Source organism: Styela clava, chromosome 3, assembly GCF_964204865.1.
Source record: "Styela clava chromosome 3, kaStyClav1.hap1.2, whole genome shotgun sequence".
NCBI lineage: Eukaryota > Metazoa > Chordata > Ascidiacea > Stolidobranchia > Styelidae > Styela > Styela clava.
The window spans coordinates 13,214,394-13,227,772 of record NC_135252.1 but is presented as its reverse complement, the minus strand read 5'-3'; the positions used below and the strand labels follow the sequence as shown (position 1 = coordinate 13,227,772).

Here is a 13,379-nt window from a genome sequence, read left to right as displayed (position 1 = left end):
CGGAGATCAAAACGAAGTAGTAGTCTACCTCATCCTTTACAGTACTGTCAAAAAATCTCCGACTTTCGCGTAGAAACAAAAGTGGCACGAGAGAGATCAACGAACCGCTACAAATAATGTTTATTGATTTTGAGGTCATCACACGAAATGTAGAAGTGAAAAACAAATAACAAATAAAATTTTAATGTCATTTTTTAATCACTGACAATTTCAAAGCAATTGGTCCAGTAGTTAATAAAAAAGCAGGTCTTTTTTCCAACAAGAAGGAGAAAAAAAGAAAACTAAACTAACAACATGATAAAAAATACCATAATAACATAACTATCCATATGTACACTTCTTGTGCAATACCAAAACGATTCATAGGTCCACTTCGTGTTCAATTAAAACGTGGCTCATGATAGTTAATCAACTAAAGTTTTAACTCATACTGTATCGTCATATTCTAGGGGTTTTTCTGTTCCTGTATGAAACCGCATTCCATAAATTTTTTTCTCCTGGTGCTACATCTTTGCCTTCTTCGTTCGTTACACATTAACGTTAATCACAAAACTTGGGATAATCGTTACAGGGATATCATCAATTACGCAGCTCATGCACTTCTCTATCACAAATTCCCAAAATAAATATGAAATAAAAACGATATAATGTTGATTGTGGTACTGTTAGGTAAAAATTTATAAACCCAACAGTTTTTTCTAAATGCGTTACATTCTATCATTACATTTCTTGAAAAAAAATTTTGCGTTCCTGAAATATATATTCGCAAATAAACTACGCACTGTACAAATCAATCTTTGTCAAACTTTTGACTTAAAAAAAGGAAATAAAAATCACTAAAATATCTATGACTTTTGTTATGAATAATCTTGAGTTAAACGATTTCCGTCATATTATCATTCACCGACGAATACTTCGCAATAGTATTTGGCGATGGATCAACTATAAATTGGTTGCTACTTTGGCGTATTAACACATTTAATTCGTGTAGACTCAATCTCAAATTATTGCCGTCTTGAATGAGCCAGATTGTTAGACCAAGAAGTAGTAAGCAGATGACGACGAAGAATATAGTTGTAATATACAGACAGTTAAGCCGTCGAATCAGCCACTTGATTCTGATTGTTTTAGGTGTTCGTTCCTCGTCGTTTTCTTCAAAGTTTCGCATGTTAATGCTTTCAACCATTTTTTCTAAAAATGATAAATAACCAAGGTGAACTACAACGTTTCCTAAATATTTTAGTGCATATGGATAAGTATGTATGACTTAACTGACACTATAGATAAACATATTGATCCCTTTTATAACATTTACCAAAAGAATTATTCGTTATGATATCACTTACCTATATCATCTCCTTTTACAATGTCTTGCTTTTCGATGGTTGGGCTCGCATCAAAATCGTATAAAGTCTATATTTTAAAAATGAATGTTATGATGTAATTTATTATAACGTTATTTTTAAAATACTATGTTTATGATGCGCCAGATGGAATATGCATATCAAATAAGTAAAGTTACATGTCTATGTGAATTTTCACTACAATAGAGCAGAAATTGGGCCATACTACATCCCAAGTGCTAATATTGGCAAAAATCTTACAAAACACAACAATCAAATTGTACAGAGACCGCGGGAGGTAGTGATTTGGTTGTTTTTCACGTGTTCAAAATTTGTTTGCAAAACTTTTACCGTATGCATCAATGTGAATTCGTTTTGTCTATTGAAATGGTTTTCAAATTTATTCTGCTATTCTGGTTAAACACAATAGTTCTTTTGGAATAGAATTTAGTTTTTAGGTCATTAAAATTAGGCTTTAAAAAAAAAAATTAGGGGTTAAATGCGGACGATTGATTCATAAATTTGGTACAGATACACTTTGTACCTGAAATAACTCATTGTACTTTGCCTACCTTGTCTTCCGAATAAAATACGGATGATCTATTGTATCCTCGAGGATAGAGTTCTGATTCTCTAATTACTGATGACGCAAGCGATGGTCGTGACGTGATAGATCGAGAAAATGTGTTATTTGCAGTGGAGTGTTCTCGATCGTACATTTTCGTTTTACCAGGAAAGTTATAAGCTCTTCTCAGAAGTGTTGAATCATTGATGGTTGAACCTGCGCTACTTTTTGTAGTCGCCGATGTTAAACAGGTTGTTGTTGAAGATCTAGTTCGTCTTGCATTTGCTGTGTCAATTAAAAAATCAAATGAAATGAATATACCGCAAAGTTGATTTTAAAACGTGAATTAAGTGCCCGAGTAGTCTTGAATCGAATAAATATTATTACAAATAACCCGTAGATTGACCTGATTTCATTGTGACAACAAACGATTTTTCGGCTTCAAGTACATATGAATATTTACGTTATATATATACGCTTCAGGTAAAATGATAACAGATAAAAACTTAGTAGATTGTTCAAATCGGAATTTTGTTTTGGTAAATCGATCTCACACAACCTCAAGGGTTACAATTCTGTTTCATCCCATCTCTTTGTGGTATCAATTTATAACTCAGTTCAAGGTAATCATAAAATGAACATTTACCATGCGATGACTTCTGGGAACTGCTTGATTTAAACATTCCAGGATCTGTTGAAACGAAAAGAAGGTTTACATGGTTTACTGCGATATTAAAAAGGGACAAAACCAAAGATCGTGCTTTATTTGCTTATATTAGTTTATTTATTTGAATGTAAATAACTAGAAGACAAATATTTTTTAAATCATTTATTTTGCTTTACTTGTACTTTACTTTACTTTAAAAACAAAAAGCTAGTGAAAGACATGTGTCACGTCACATTTGTAATTTTGTTGCGCGTGATAAGAGTTGCTCATTTTATTATTCTAAAGAGTATATATATTTTGACGATCGTGATTGACAATGTGTGCCGTTGGTGATATTTATAGGTAATCATTATGATATTGATTGGTATTAAACGTTAAATATCAAGTTACCTATTTAAATGTCAGTTCCATTTTCGCTTTACATTAAAAATCATAATATATATATAATAATACATATAAAAACGTTTGAAACTTTTTATTGTCGACTGAAACATTTTTGTCTGTGAAATTACCCAAATTCCCACAATGACTAATCATGTATTTTTTGGAGTTGATAAAAACAGTGAAAAATATCAATAAATGTGATAATCACCTGGCCACATCACGTCATCATCATCGACTTCAATTGCATTTGCCCTCGGCATTCTTTTAATTCCAAAAGATGACCCTCGACCGGTAACTGCGAAATAACAAAATTACTGTACTGTGGGACCATTTTTTTTTATAATTTTGATTTTCAAGTAATATTATAAAAGTAAGTGTTCAAAATAAAAAAAAATATTGTGATCGTCCCTTCGAAATTTTTTTAGGGTTATTATTGGTGTGTAGACAAAAGAATGAATGGTTAATATACTATCATATATCAGGATCTATAAGTTCGAACAACGGATACTGGTTCGTTGGTTGGAGATATCTGCCAAGAAACTATATATACTAGTGTCACCCTCTTACAATTATATATCGTTAAAATCGCAAGACACATGAGTGAGCTTGACAATATCTTTGTAATGTATTCTGTAATCGGACAAATCGGTATGTGTTGGAAATGTAAAGCAAAGTTCACCACATTGAGTAATTACAAAAATACAATTAAAAGATCATTTAGCGCTTATGACGATATTTCGGGAACCACTAAAACATTTGAAAGACCCATTTGCTCATTTTTAAAGCAATTAAATTTTTATGATATATCACGAATAAAAAGCCCCACCTACGTTGTCATGTCAATTGTTAATATTTAATCATTATTACGAATGTGAACAGCTTGTCTTCTGGATGCGCTGATGTTCAATTGTTTGATTCAAAGATTAGCGTGACGCGAACTTATAACTTTTTCAAGTAAAAATGGCCAGCTATCCTCACGGCTCAATTATTCTATAACAAGATTATATTTTCATTCAAGCCAGTAGTAATAATGCCAAGATGACGCTCATTGATATCGTGAACCACTGCGCCACGTCTTGTTACTAGCCCGGGCAAATATAGTACAGCCAGTCTAACGTACTATATACATATATATATATATATATATATATATTAGCAGGGTTGGTAAAGTGAACTCTAACCAGATATTACAACGCTCTTCCAACGACAAATAGTTCAATAATTTTACCTGGATAGGAAGAGAGTATGTTCCTTCCCCCTTGCTTAATGTGAAAATCAAAGAGTTCATTAGAAATACATTATGCCATTCGATCCTCCAAGATAAAATTTTAACATTCGAAATTATTTTATAGGTATCATCATATTTAATGTTGGCATAGTTGATACAAAAACGGGTTCTGATTTTCAGGAATTACCTTAGCTAAGATTTCCCTAATATAGCATTTAGCGTTAGTCGCTGTGAACTGTTGAAGGACGCTTCACATATGAAACATTGGAATAAGGCTAGAATTTTATTCAGTACATCAAATCAAGGTTTGAAGAAAAACTATCCACTATATGAACTCAAATATATGCATACTTTCAGCCCTGCGATTGTAGTTGAAGACTTTTGAAAATGATGACGATCTTCGTTTTCTTGAAAGAACTGGTATTTTGACCGAATCGTTCGTTCCTCGTTTAGAGGATTTTCTTTTGAAACTTCTTTTGAATTTTTGATGGGAATTGCTTCTTGATCGGTATCTTTCTGTCGGTTCAATTTCTTTTACGTCTACTATTTGTACATCTTCCGAAGCGTCGACAGATCCTCCACTAGGAATGAAAAAAATCTCGTGCTATTATTTACTATGATATATATAAGATAAGCATTCAATGAACAATATCATACATATACAATGTAAGGATGTAAACCCAGATTGGACCATAAAGTAGTGTTTATTTCGGCTGCATTGTAGGATAACACCAAACCATCCTTTTTATTGGACACGTTAGTGTAAATAACTATCGTTTCACTATTATGTTGTTGTGGTTCTTGTTGTTCTTATTCTTGATGTTCTTGTTCTTTAACACGTTTTTAAAAAGTCGCTTTTCTCTTTGATTACTGAACCGATTGCTTTGAAATTTTCAGTCTTTAAAGAGGGAATTTTTTTCTAGGCTGTTACTTTTATTAATTTCAAATATTCCTGTGAGCTTTATGGGATTTGTTTTCATTTTGAGCTATGACGTCATCAGAATTTGCCACCATGTGGCGATTCCGCAAACATATATTGATCACGTGATCAGCGAACAGGTTCCGTGATCAAGCCTGCTGGTAAGTTACCGTACCCTACCACGGTGAATTTCAGCGTAACGTGTCCATATATTTAAGCATAGCTCTCTTGTTTTTACTGTGATTTGTAAGCACTCCTGCTATAATTATTGAGAATGTTTGGATGCCCAATAGAATTATAGCGAAGTCTTTACCTTAACCATGAATGTCTGTCTACACATGCCTTGGGAAAATTTGCTATGAAAATGTTAATCGAAACATTAATTTCGAACGTTTTGTCGCGGGCTAATTGTCTGAATATTATGGCAATTTGTATTGAATTTTCTCTATTTTAAGTAAGAGTCAACTAAAATAGAAATGAAGTTACAACTTGCTGCCAAATTTTCGTTTTTTTATTACTTTCAAATTGTAATATATGATTTTGTACTAAGCTATTGCCAATTATCCGGTTTATCTATTGTTAGTCAGAAGATAATTTCGAACTACGCAATCAATCCTTATGACGTTTATCAAATAATCATTAAAATGTTTGTTCTAGGCGCATATGGCAACGTTACAATTTTCAAACTGACGCAAAACATTATACACACGTAAGTTATAAAAATAGACAGTGTGTACTTTAATTGGTAATTGTATTTTGTTGCCAGTTTTTATTTGATGTGGACTTGAGATTGCAATCAGCGAACAACGCATGATTCGGTGTCAGAATGCTACAATGTACACGCTACTTTAAGTTTAATTCAATGTCTATGCGACACTAAATTTTTATTTTATTTATTTTTTTCTTCCTTTTATATTATCCATTTGCAACTTTTGTTTAGTCAGAAACTGGTTTTTGTTTTCCAAATATTAAAAAAAAACATCAATGTCAACCTCTCAAATTGTGTATTAAGTAAAAAGCTCCAAATACTTTTTCACTTTTGAGTCATAATGTTATTAACTTAACATAACCTATTCTATCAAACTCGTGATAAGTTTACTTCACGGACACAAATGCTTGTTGATTTGCTTCATTACAGAAATGGACCAAGTCGCTAGAAAGTTATGACATTTACTGTCCTACTGACCCGAGTTTTCATACGTAGTTTCACTGGGTTTTGTAATTCACATAGACATCTTCATATAATACTCGATACATTTCTTTTAACGTTTAGCTCGAATTATACGTTAGAAATGTTTGTAATTTGGTATTCATACCCATGTATATATATTTGAGCATTGCTTTCTTGTTTTCATGAAGCACACTTTACACCTATTGTGTTTTTAAAATAGATGTATTCATTAGGCAAAAATAGCATTCGTGAATACTCAATCCTTACTTACACAATTAGTAAGTATTATCTATAAATGAAGTTACCACAATCACGATTCTGTTTTTATAAACAAGTTTCAAATTCTTGGAATTTCTTTTCTTTATTTTTTTTAAATCTCAGACAAATCAATGTGATTAAAACTACAGACATTTTTGACATATAAACTTTTTGAAATAAACATTAAATCTAATGGAATTTTCTTGTGTGAAATATAAAATATTCCAACGTGATATAATATATACGTAAAGGATGCATTATTGACCGAATGGAAATAATAGTTGAAATTTGGAATATCTGACGACACGAGTTAACAGTTCATCATTGCATTTGCATACAGTTTCTATATAGGTTTCAATTTATCACGCTTCTGTCAGACGATATTTCGGGAACAACTTTGTTGCGTCTTTGTTTCATGCATTTTATTTTCGAATCGGTTGATCTAATCTAATTGCTGCTACAAAACAAGCAAATTATTGCATCTTGCAGAGAATTATAGTATATATCCATTTAAATGTAATATGCAATTCATTAAAATTCATTCAATTCATTCAAAGCTACACAAGAAATATGAGTTTAATTAGGTATAATTTTCTGCTTTGAAAACGTTGATATTTTACATTTGATTTAAATATATTTCAGAAGTATAAAGCACCAAAAAATCTCCAGCCATTGTACTTGATACACAGTAAGAAAGAACAAATTCACGGGCTAGTTACTTTCTTATTACCAAAAGTTTCAACCTATTAGTGAGCTTCTACATTGAACTCGCTTCAAGATTTGTGTGGATTGGCAAATTAATTGATAAATTATTTTGAATCGTAGCATTTTACTTGCAAGTTAACTTTTGAGTGAGTTATGTTCAGGTACTTTGCTGCGGCTTTGCTGAGTTGAGTTGGTTTATCTGATTTTGACCAATTCAATTGTTTATAATTGAAAAATTTGTACAAATACGCCGGTGAATTCTCTTAAATTTTTATTGGTTACCTGTGCTTGTTCAGAACATTTTTAATCTTTGAAGAAGATCTTTGTCCGGTCCCAATTTCATTAAATTCGCCTCCACTGTCTTCTTCTCCACACCAAACTCCACTTTCTTCGAGATGTGAGGTACTATTTGGCATTTTGTGTCATATATCATGTACTGACATATGTACTCTATTCTTTAACAATTCTAATCTTTAATCAAAATGTAAGCTCATTTAGTCAAAAGAAGAATTTTCTGAAGTTTTAAAAGATTTTTAAAAATTAGAGACCATCAACTTTCAAAAGCACATTAGAAATTAAAACCCCACTGTTAATTATAAACTAAAATCTTGCGAAAATATTTTATATTATTTAGCCTACTTAAAAATGTGTGATATTCAAGTTGATTTATTATAGAAAATATGAGCTCATACGAGGTTAGTAAATAGCTTTCAAAGCTTTTTTTTAAATACCACTTGAAACGTCAACTGTTATAACACCTGGATAAAAATATAGAAGTAACAGCAATTTGTCACATCTTGCAATAAAATTTCTATTTTTGAACGCCTTTCCTCTCTAATAAACGAGCCATGGCTCTCATCGACATATGACATTGAACTCTATGAACATATGACAAAGAACTCTACGCTAAACTGAAAAGCGACGAAAAGAAAAACGGGCGTAAGTGAAATGCATTAGCGCTTTCCGTTTCACGGTGTCACAACGTTTACACAAAACCATCGAGCGCAAATAACTACCAATATTTAAGCGACCATTAGCACTATGCTGCGTCCTATGCTCCTAATGAAAGCTAATGATATAACTGCGTCATTAACAGTTGCTTACGTTTAAATTAATTAATTAACAACATTTACATTTTCGAATTGTTGTCTGTTCAAAGATAGAGTAGGAAATAACCGCTTTTAAAAATTCACATTGCTTTTAAATCAAATTGAAACCTACCGTAATGCATGATTTGCTATATGATCAATACGGCATACTAAATATCGTAATTATTCACACGTTTATCAGGGTAATCACTTCAGTGTGTAATCAAACTTGATTGCATAAAGGTTGGTAGTAAATCCGATCGTTGAAATTGAATTTTGTGAATTTTAAGCGCGGCCAAATAAGCGATGTGTAGATAATGAGACGCAATACTAATTTGGAAATAATGTCTCATTACAAAATGTTGTTGTTTTGTCCGAATATCTCAGACCGATGGATATACGTGATGTACTTCAGATATAAGATTGACTAAAATGAGCTATAATGGAATTTTGTGTTACGTGTGTCTATTGCCGAGCAAAATATATTTCTTCATGTACGGGATCAAACATATTTAGCCGGAAATTAATCTAGCCTATCACGTTGGTGCAAATGTGTAATTTGTAATAGATTTGAATTTTGTACATAAATCAAGTTTAATTTAAAAGGAAATGCCAAGCAAATATGTCATATACACGTTTATTGTGCAAGAAAGTTAACCCATTGACTTCGTTTGAAACGGGTTCTTTATGTAAATCTATGTAAGAGTTGAACCAAAAACAAAACCCATAAACTTTTTAATTACCTCAACGAAAATGAAAAACAAATTATTCAAGTATTTGTAGTCGAACTATCAACAACTAAAATTTTCAATGGTCACTGTTTTCGCTAACGTGTCTACATAACAAAAACTAGTTTGAAGTGATTGTCACCAGTCCACAAACACTTGAAAGAAATTTCGCCAACGTGAAATTAGAATGAGATTGAAAAATAATATATTATAACCACGACAATCCAATTCAAACGCTTCGATTCTACGCCGTATAATAATTCCCATTACCGCAGGTATGGCCATGTTTGTGTACCTGGAATATCAAAAAGATGGCGGACTAGTTTCACGTAATTCGCAAAAAATGCAAAAGTTTGGGTAAAATATCGAACCCCATACAAACATTAAAGTATTAGTCTTCCAGTGGCTACTTCTATTGCAACTCCCCCACTGTAAGTTTGTATAAATCCAGTTATATTCCTGAAAAAGTTTTAATTAGTCATGTAATTAATGTATTTGTAAGTTAATGTGCATTTACCAGATCAAATAACTACGAACTCGATTAGGAGCTGAGAAAGTTTGAGAATTTGGTGTCTTAATTAATGCCATAAAAGTATTAGATTTTTCCTCAATTTCTTTCATCACTATATATCCTTGATAAAATTATTATCTACGTGATGACACCAAAGTTTGTCACCTTTCTTATACATCTATATTTATCAGACTAAATATATAGTATTAGGACAAATTTTTGTCACGCTTATTTCTATTTATATTCTCCACTAATAGCGCCCTAGCGCCAGAGAGTCCGCAATCAACAATCGTGTGAACTTAATCGTCGAATTAACAGTTCTGTATTCATTTGATAATTTGTCGTTGACATAAAATAATCGTATGCTATATTATAGAATATGAAAGATTTGAGATTTAATTATATACTTTTTACGTATAATATTGTATGATATTATATATAAATAAATAATATAATATTGAATATATAATATAAATATTTAAAAACAAGCACAAGCCAGTCCGGCTTACAATTTCCAACTTTCAATAGTTCCACTTCACAATTCGTTTCAAATACAAAATGAAATAGTAAATGGAGGGATACAGTAGAATACCGAAAAAGTAAACGAGAACCGTTTCATCTCGTTAGATTAACAGCTTGGTATTAGTAAGAGCTTGTATGTGATTTTAGAATTGCACAATATGTTTGCTTATTGAGACCTCTTCCTGTATTCACCAAACGTTTAATTTTTCATTTTGAACTTGTATTTTGCGTTTATAAACTAATGATGCACAATTTCTATGGCAACATAAAATACCATCGTTCTGGACAGGAGTCCATATTTACTGAATTGTACAGTCAACATGTTCAGTTTGAAAAATGTCGACAATCTGACTCTGTCAATGTGCCTGTTAACGTTTCTAGTGCATTTACAATTGTGTACTCCTGCGGTCTGATGTTTGGAAAATCTGTGTCGCTACCCGATATTTGCATTAGGCCTACTGATTTTGTATTGTGTTCTGAGATAACATTCAATCAATGCCTTTTATATCAACTTACGTCAAGTCAAGTTTATTTTTTCCAACCCGTAGAAATAAATATATAACAAGCACAAATTACGAGAAAATGATAATTCACACAGTTTTACTGAGAAAGGGAAGTCGCGAGAACTAAAGCTGGTTAGCGAGCTGGGACACCCGAGGTTCTAATACCTAATTCAAAAAGTTGGTATTTTAGATTTTTGAAACTACTGATATTGACGGTGAGTAACCTATGAAATATCTAACAAACATCGATTACCATAGAATATATAGTAAAGGTTATAGTAATTAAAGAGCCATAATACCAACAGATGAATGGGTAATTTCCCATTTCGACGGAATCACTTGAAGCAAGTGCTGTTCCAAAAATTAGTCTGGGGAATTTTGGAGGTGATCTAGTCCCATATAATCACGTGTTTACAATGTGGGGTGCATTGATAGAAAAAGTCTGGTGTAGACGTTTCGAGAGTAGATATATCAATATAACAATAAAAGATCGAAGTTTACTCAACACACCTACAGAACGCGAAAATTGTTCCGAATATCATTGACGTCAAATGACGTGGATATCCCAACGTAAAAGATTGTCTATATTTAGTCCCAGATAATTGTAGAAAAGAACAGATTCTAACTCTGTTCAATTGATGTTGATAGAAATTGACATCACTTGGGAGCTATGTTTAGGGAGTATGTGAACAATCTTGAACTTATTCATATTGATTGTTATAGCTTGCTACGAATTATCCAACCAAAGACCTTTTTCATTTCTATATTTACATGTTTTGCGGGGTTGTCGATTTTGCACTGTCAAGAAGACCTGTGTCATCTGCGAATAATTTGGTCAATAGATTAGGGCAATTGGAGATATCATTGATAAATAAAATAAAAAACATGGGACCAAGACAACTTCCCTATACAATTCCTGTAAAGTCGTAAGATAGTTAAAACGTGGTTAGTTATAGCGATTGGACACGGGGGTGGACCTGTTGATCGTTTTACAAACTTGTCGCAGTGGTTCTTGTTGTGGGTATTGGGGTTGTTGTTGTGCTCTTTTCTCTGAAACTGATAGACCAATCGATTACAAATTTTCAGTACTTAAACATGGTTCATGCAGTGGTGGGATTCAGCCGGTACGCACCGGTTCTATGAAACCGTCTCGCGGGATTGAGACGGAATTATATGAGATCAGCGAACCGGTTAGCATTACTGGTTACTGTTAATGGATTTTTGCATCTTATCTGACACACAGATTGTTGAGATCAAGTAGCTCACGTGTTTTATTTTTTCATTTCGATGCTGATTTTGACATAATGATGCTTACTTAACCATTATTTTGAAATGTTAATTAGTAAGTAAAAATAATCAGTTTATTTGCTAAAAAAATGTGACTTTTTGTAACAGAACTGGCAGAAAAATGTAACTTTTGTGATGGAACCGGCTGACAAAAAAATTGAATCCCATCACTGGGATCATGTCTATAAAAGATTATTACTTCAATTATGTTAAATTATTGTCATTATCACCCGGGAACCAATCTTTCACTCCCCGTTTTCCTGGTATTAATAATTCTGCGAATTCTGTTTCAGCAGAAGCATATCAGAAATTTGATTTCAATCGTGGAAAAAACAATTCAGCCTCGAATTTTGTTATCATTAAATAAATCTTTGAATTCTGTGGCGTACAATTATACAAGAAAACATTGCTAAACTGCACGCTGTCTCGTGAACGTTTCGTATAGTCGCTGGTTAGTTTTGACTTTTTCCACCCTCAGTGTCTCTGAAACGTTAATTAGGTAACTAGTTGGTAACTTTTTGTAATTACAATTTTCGTGTTTTACCTTCATCGGGTTTCTAAACAGAGGCTGTATTATTATAAACACATCGGGGTTCTACTCTATAGGAAAAGTCTGCTCCATTTATATTGAAAGCATAATAAGTTCATATCAAAAACTGTATGAGAGCACCATCTATTTAATTTGCCGTCATCTGGTGCTCCAGGTACCGCTGGTTGGTTATGAGTTACAACTCCCTTATTTTCTCTGTCCATGTCTTCGGAAACAGTGACACAATAGTTTCAAATTTTTGTAATTGTAACCCGGGGACAGGCCATTGCTCGTCATCTATCTAAAATATTTATTGATTTTTGTCGAACTTTTTTTTGATTTTTATTAGTACATTAATTATAATTATCCTTTGATATAATCGAATAATATTATTCCTTTGATATCAAATGCTTACTTTCATAAATTTCCTTTTCATGTGGCATATCCGCAAGAGAGCGATCTTCGTTCCATAGCAAAAGCGGTTATGGAAGCATTGGCAATTATTTCGTATTTTGCTTCTTGAAGAAGATAATCATGTTTAAAATGAAATGGATTATTCTTTGTCGTACTACATACAATTATACACTGTTTAATTGATCTCGAGTGAAGTTCTCGGCTTTGTTTGGGCGCTGGGGTCTAGATCGGACTTCAGATCAATACCAACATTAACTTGAAAAACTAGCATTCAATACATTTAGCTTTGGTATTCTACAATGTGTCAAATCAACTCTGTGCATATAAACTACTGACAATTAATGGAGTTTTAAATCAAATCAATTCAGTAATTTCAAAGTATTTAAACTATAACATCTTTTTAAACTATTCATCCATATAACACAGTTTCAAGATATTATACAGCAAATGTGGATATTCGTAACGCATTCTATACCAATAAAAACAGAGTGTACAAAGTTTTCCATGGCATATTTATGAATGAAAGCGAAATATTTTTCTGTTAATGAAAATATCAG

General features: G+C 32.3%; 1 protein-coding gene across 1 annotated transcript; it reads right to left on the bottom strand.

Annotated features, from left to right (window-relative positions):
• Positions 1–96: 96 nt before the first annotated feature.
• LOC120342524 (uncharacterized) lies at positions 97–7,750 on the bottom strand. Its single transcript, XM_039411393.2, has 7 exons — positions 7,523–7,750; positions 4,539–4,768; positions 3,168–3,254; positions 2,555–2,599; positions 1,916–2,193; positions 1,347–1,413; positions 97–1,191 (listed from the first exon to the last, which is right to left on the bottom strand). Exons 1-7 carry the CDS (start codon positions 7,654–7,656, stop codon positions 875–877), a joined length of 1,158 nt encoding a protein of 385 aa, XP_039267327.2. The 5' UTR covers positions 7,657–7,750; the 3' UTR covers positions 97–874.
• Positions 7,751–13,379: the final 5,629 nt, after the last annotated feature.

Bases quoted from the DNA above. Each gene is read 5' to 3' on its own strand.
- LOC120342524 (XM_039411393.2), bottom strand. From the start codon at position 7,656: ATGCCAAATAGTACCTCACATCTCGAAGAAAGTGGAGTTTGGTGTGGA. The intron at 2,194-2,554 runs GTAAATGTTCAT...TAATTGACACAG, and splicing joins TTCCCAGAAGTCATCGCATG to CAAATGCAAGACGAACTAGA. The intron at 1,192-1,346 runs GTAAGTGATATC...TATCATTTTTAG, and splicing joins TGTAAAAGGAGATGATATAG to AAAAAATGGTTGAAAGCATT.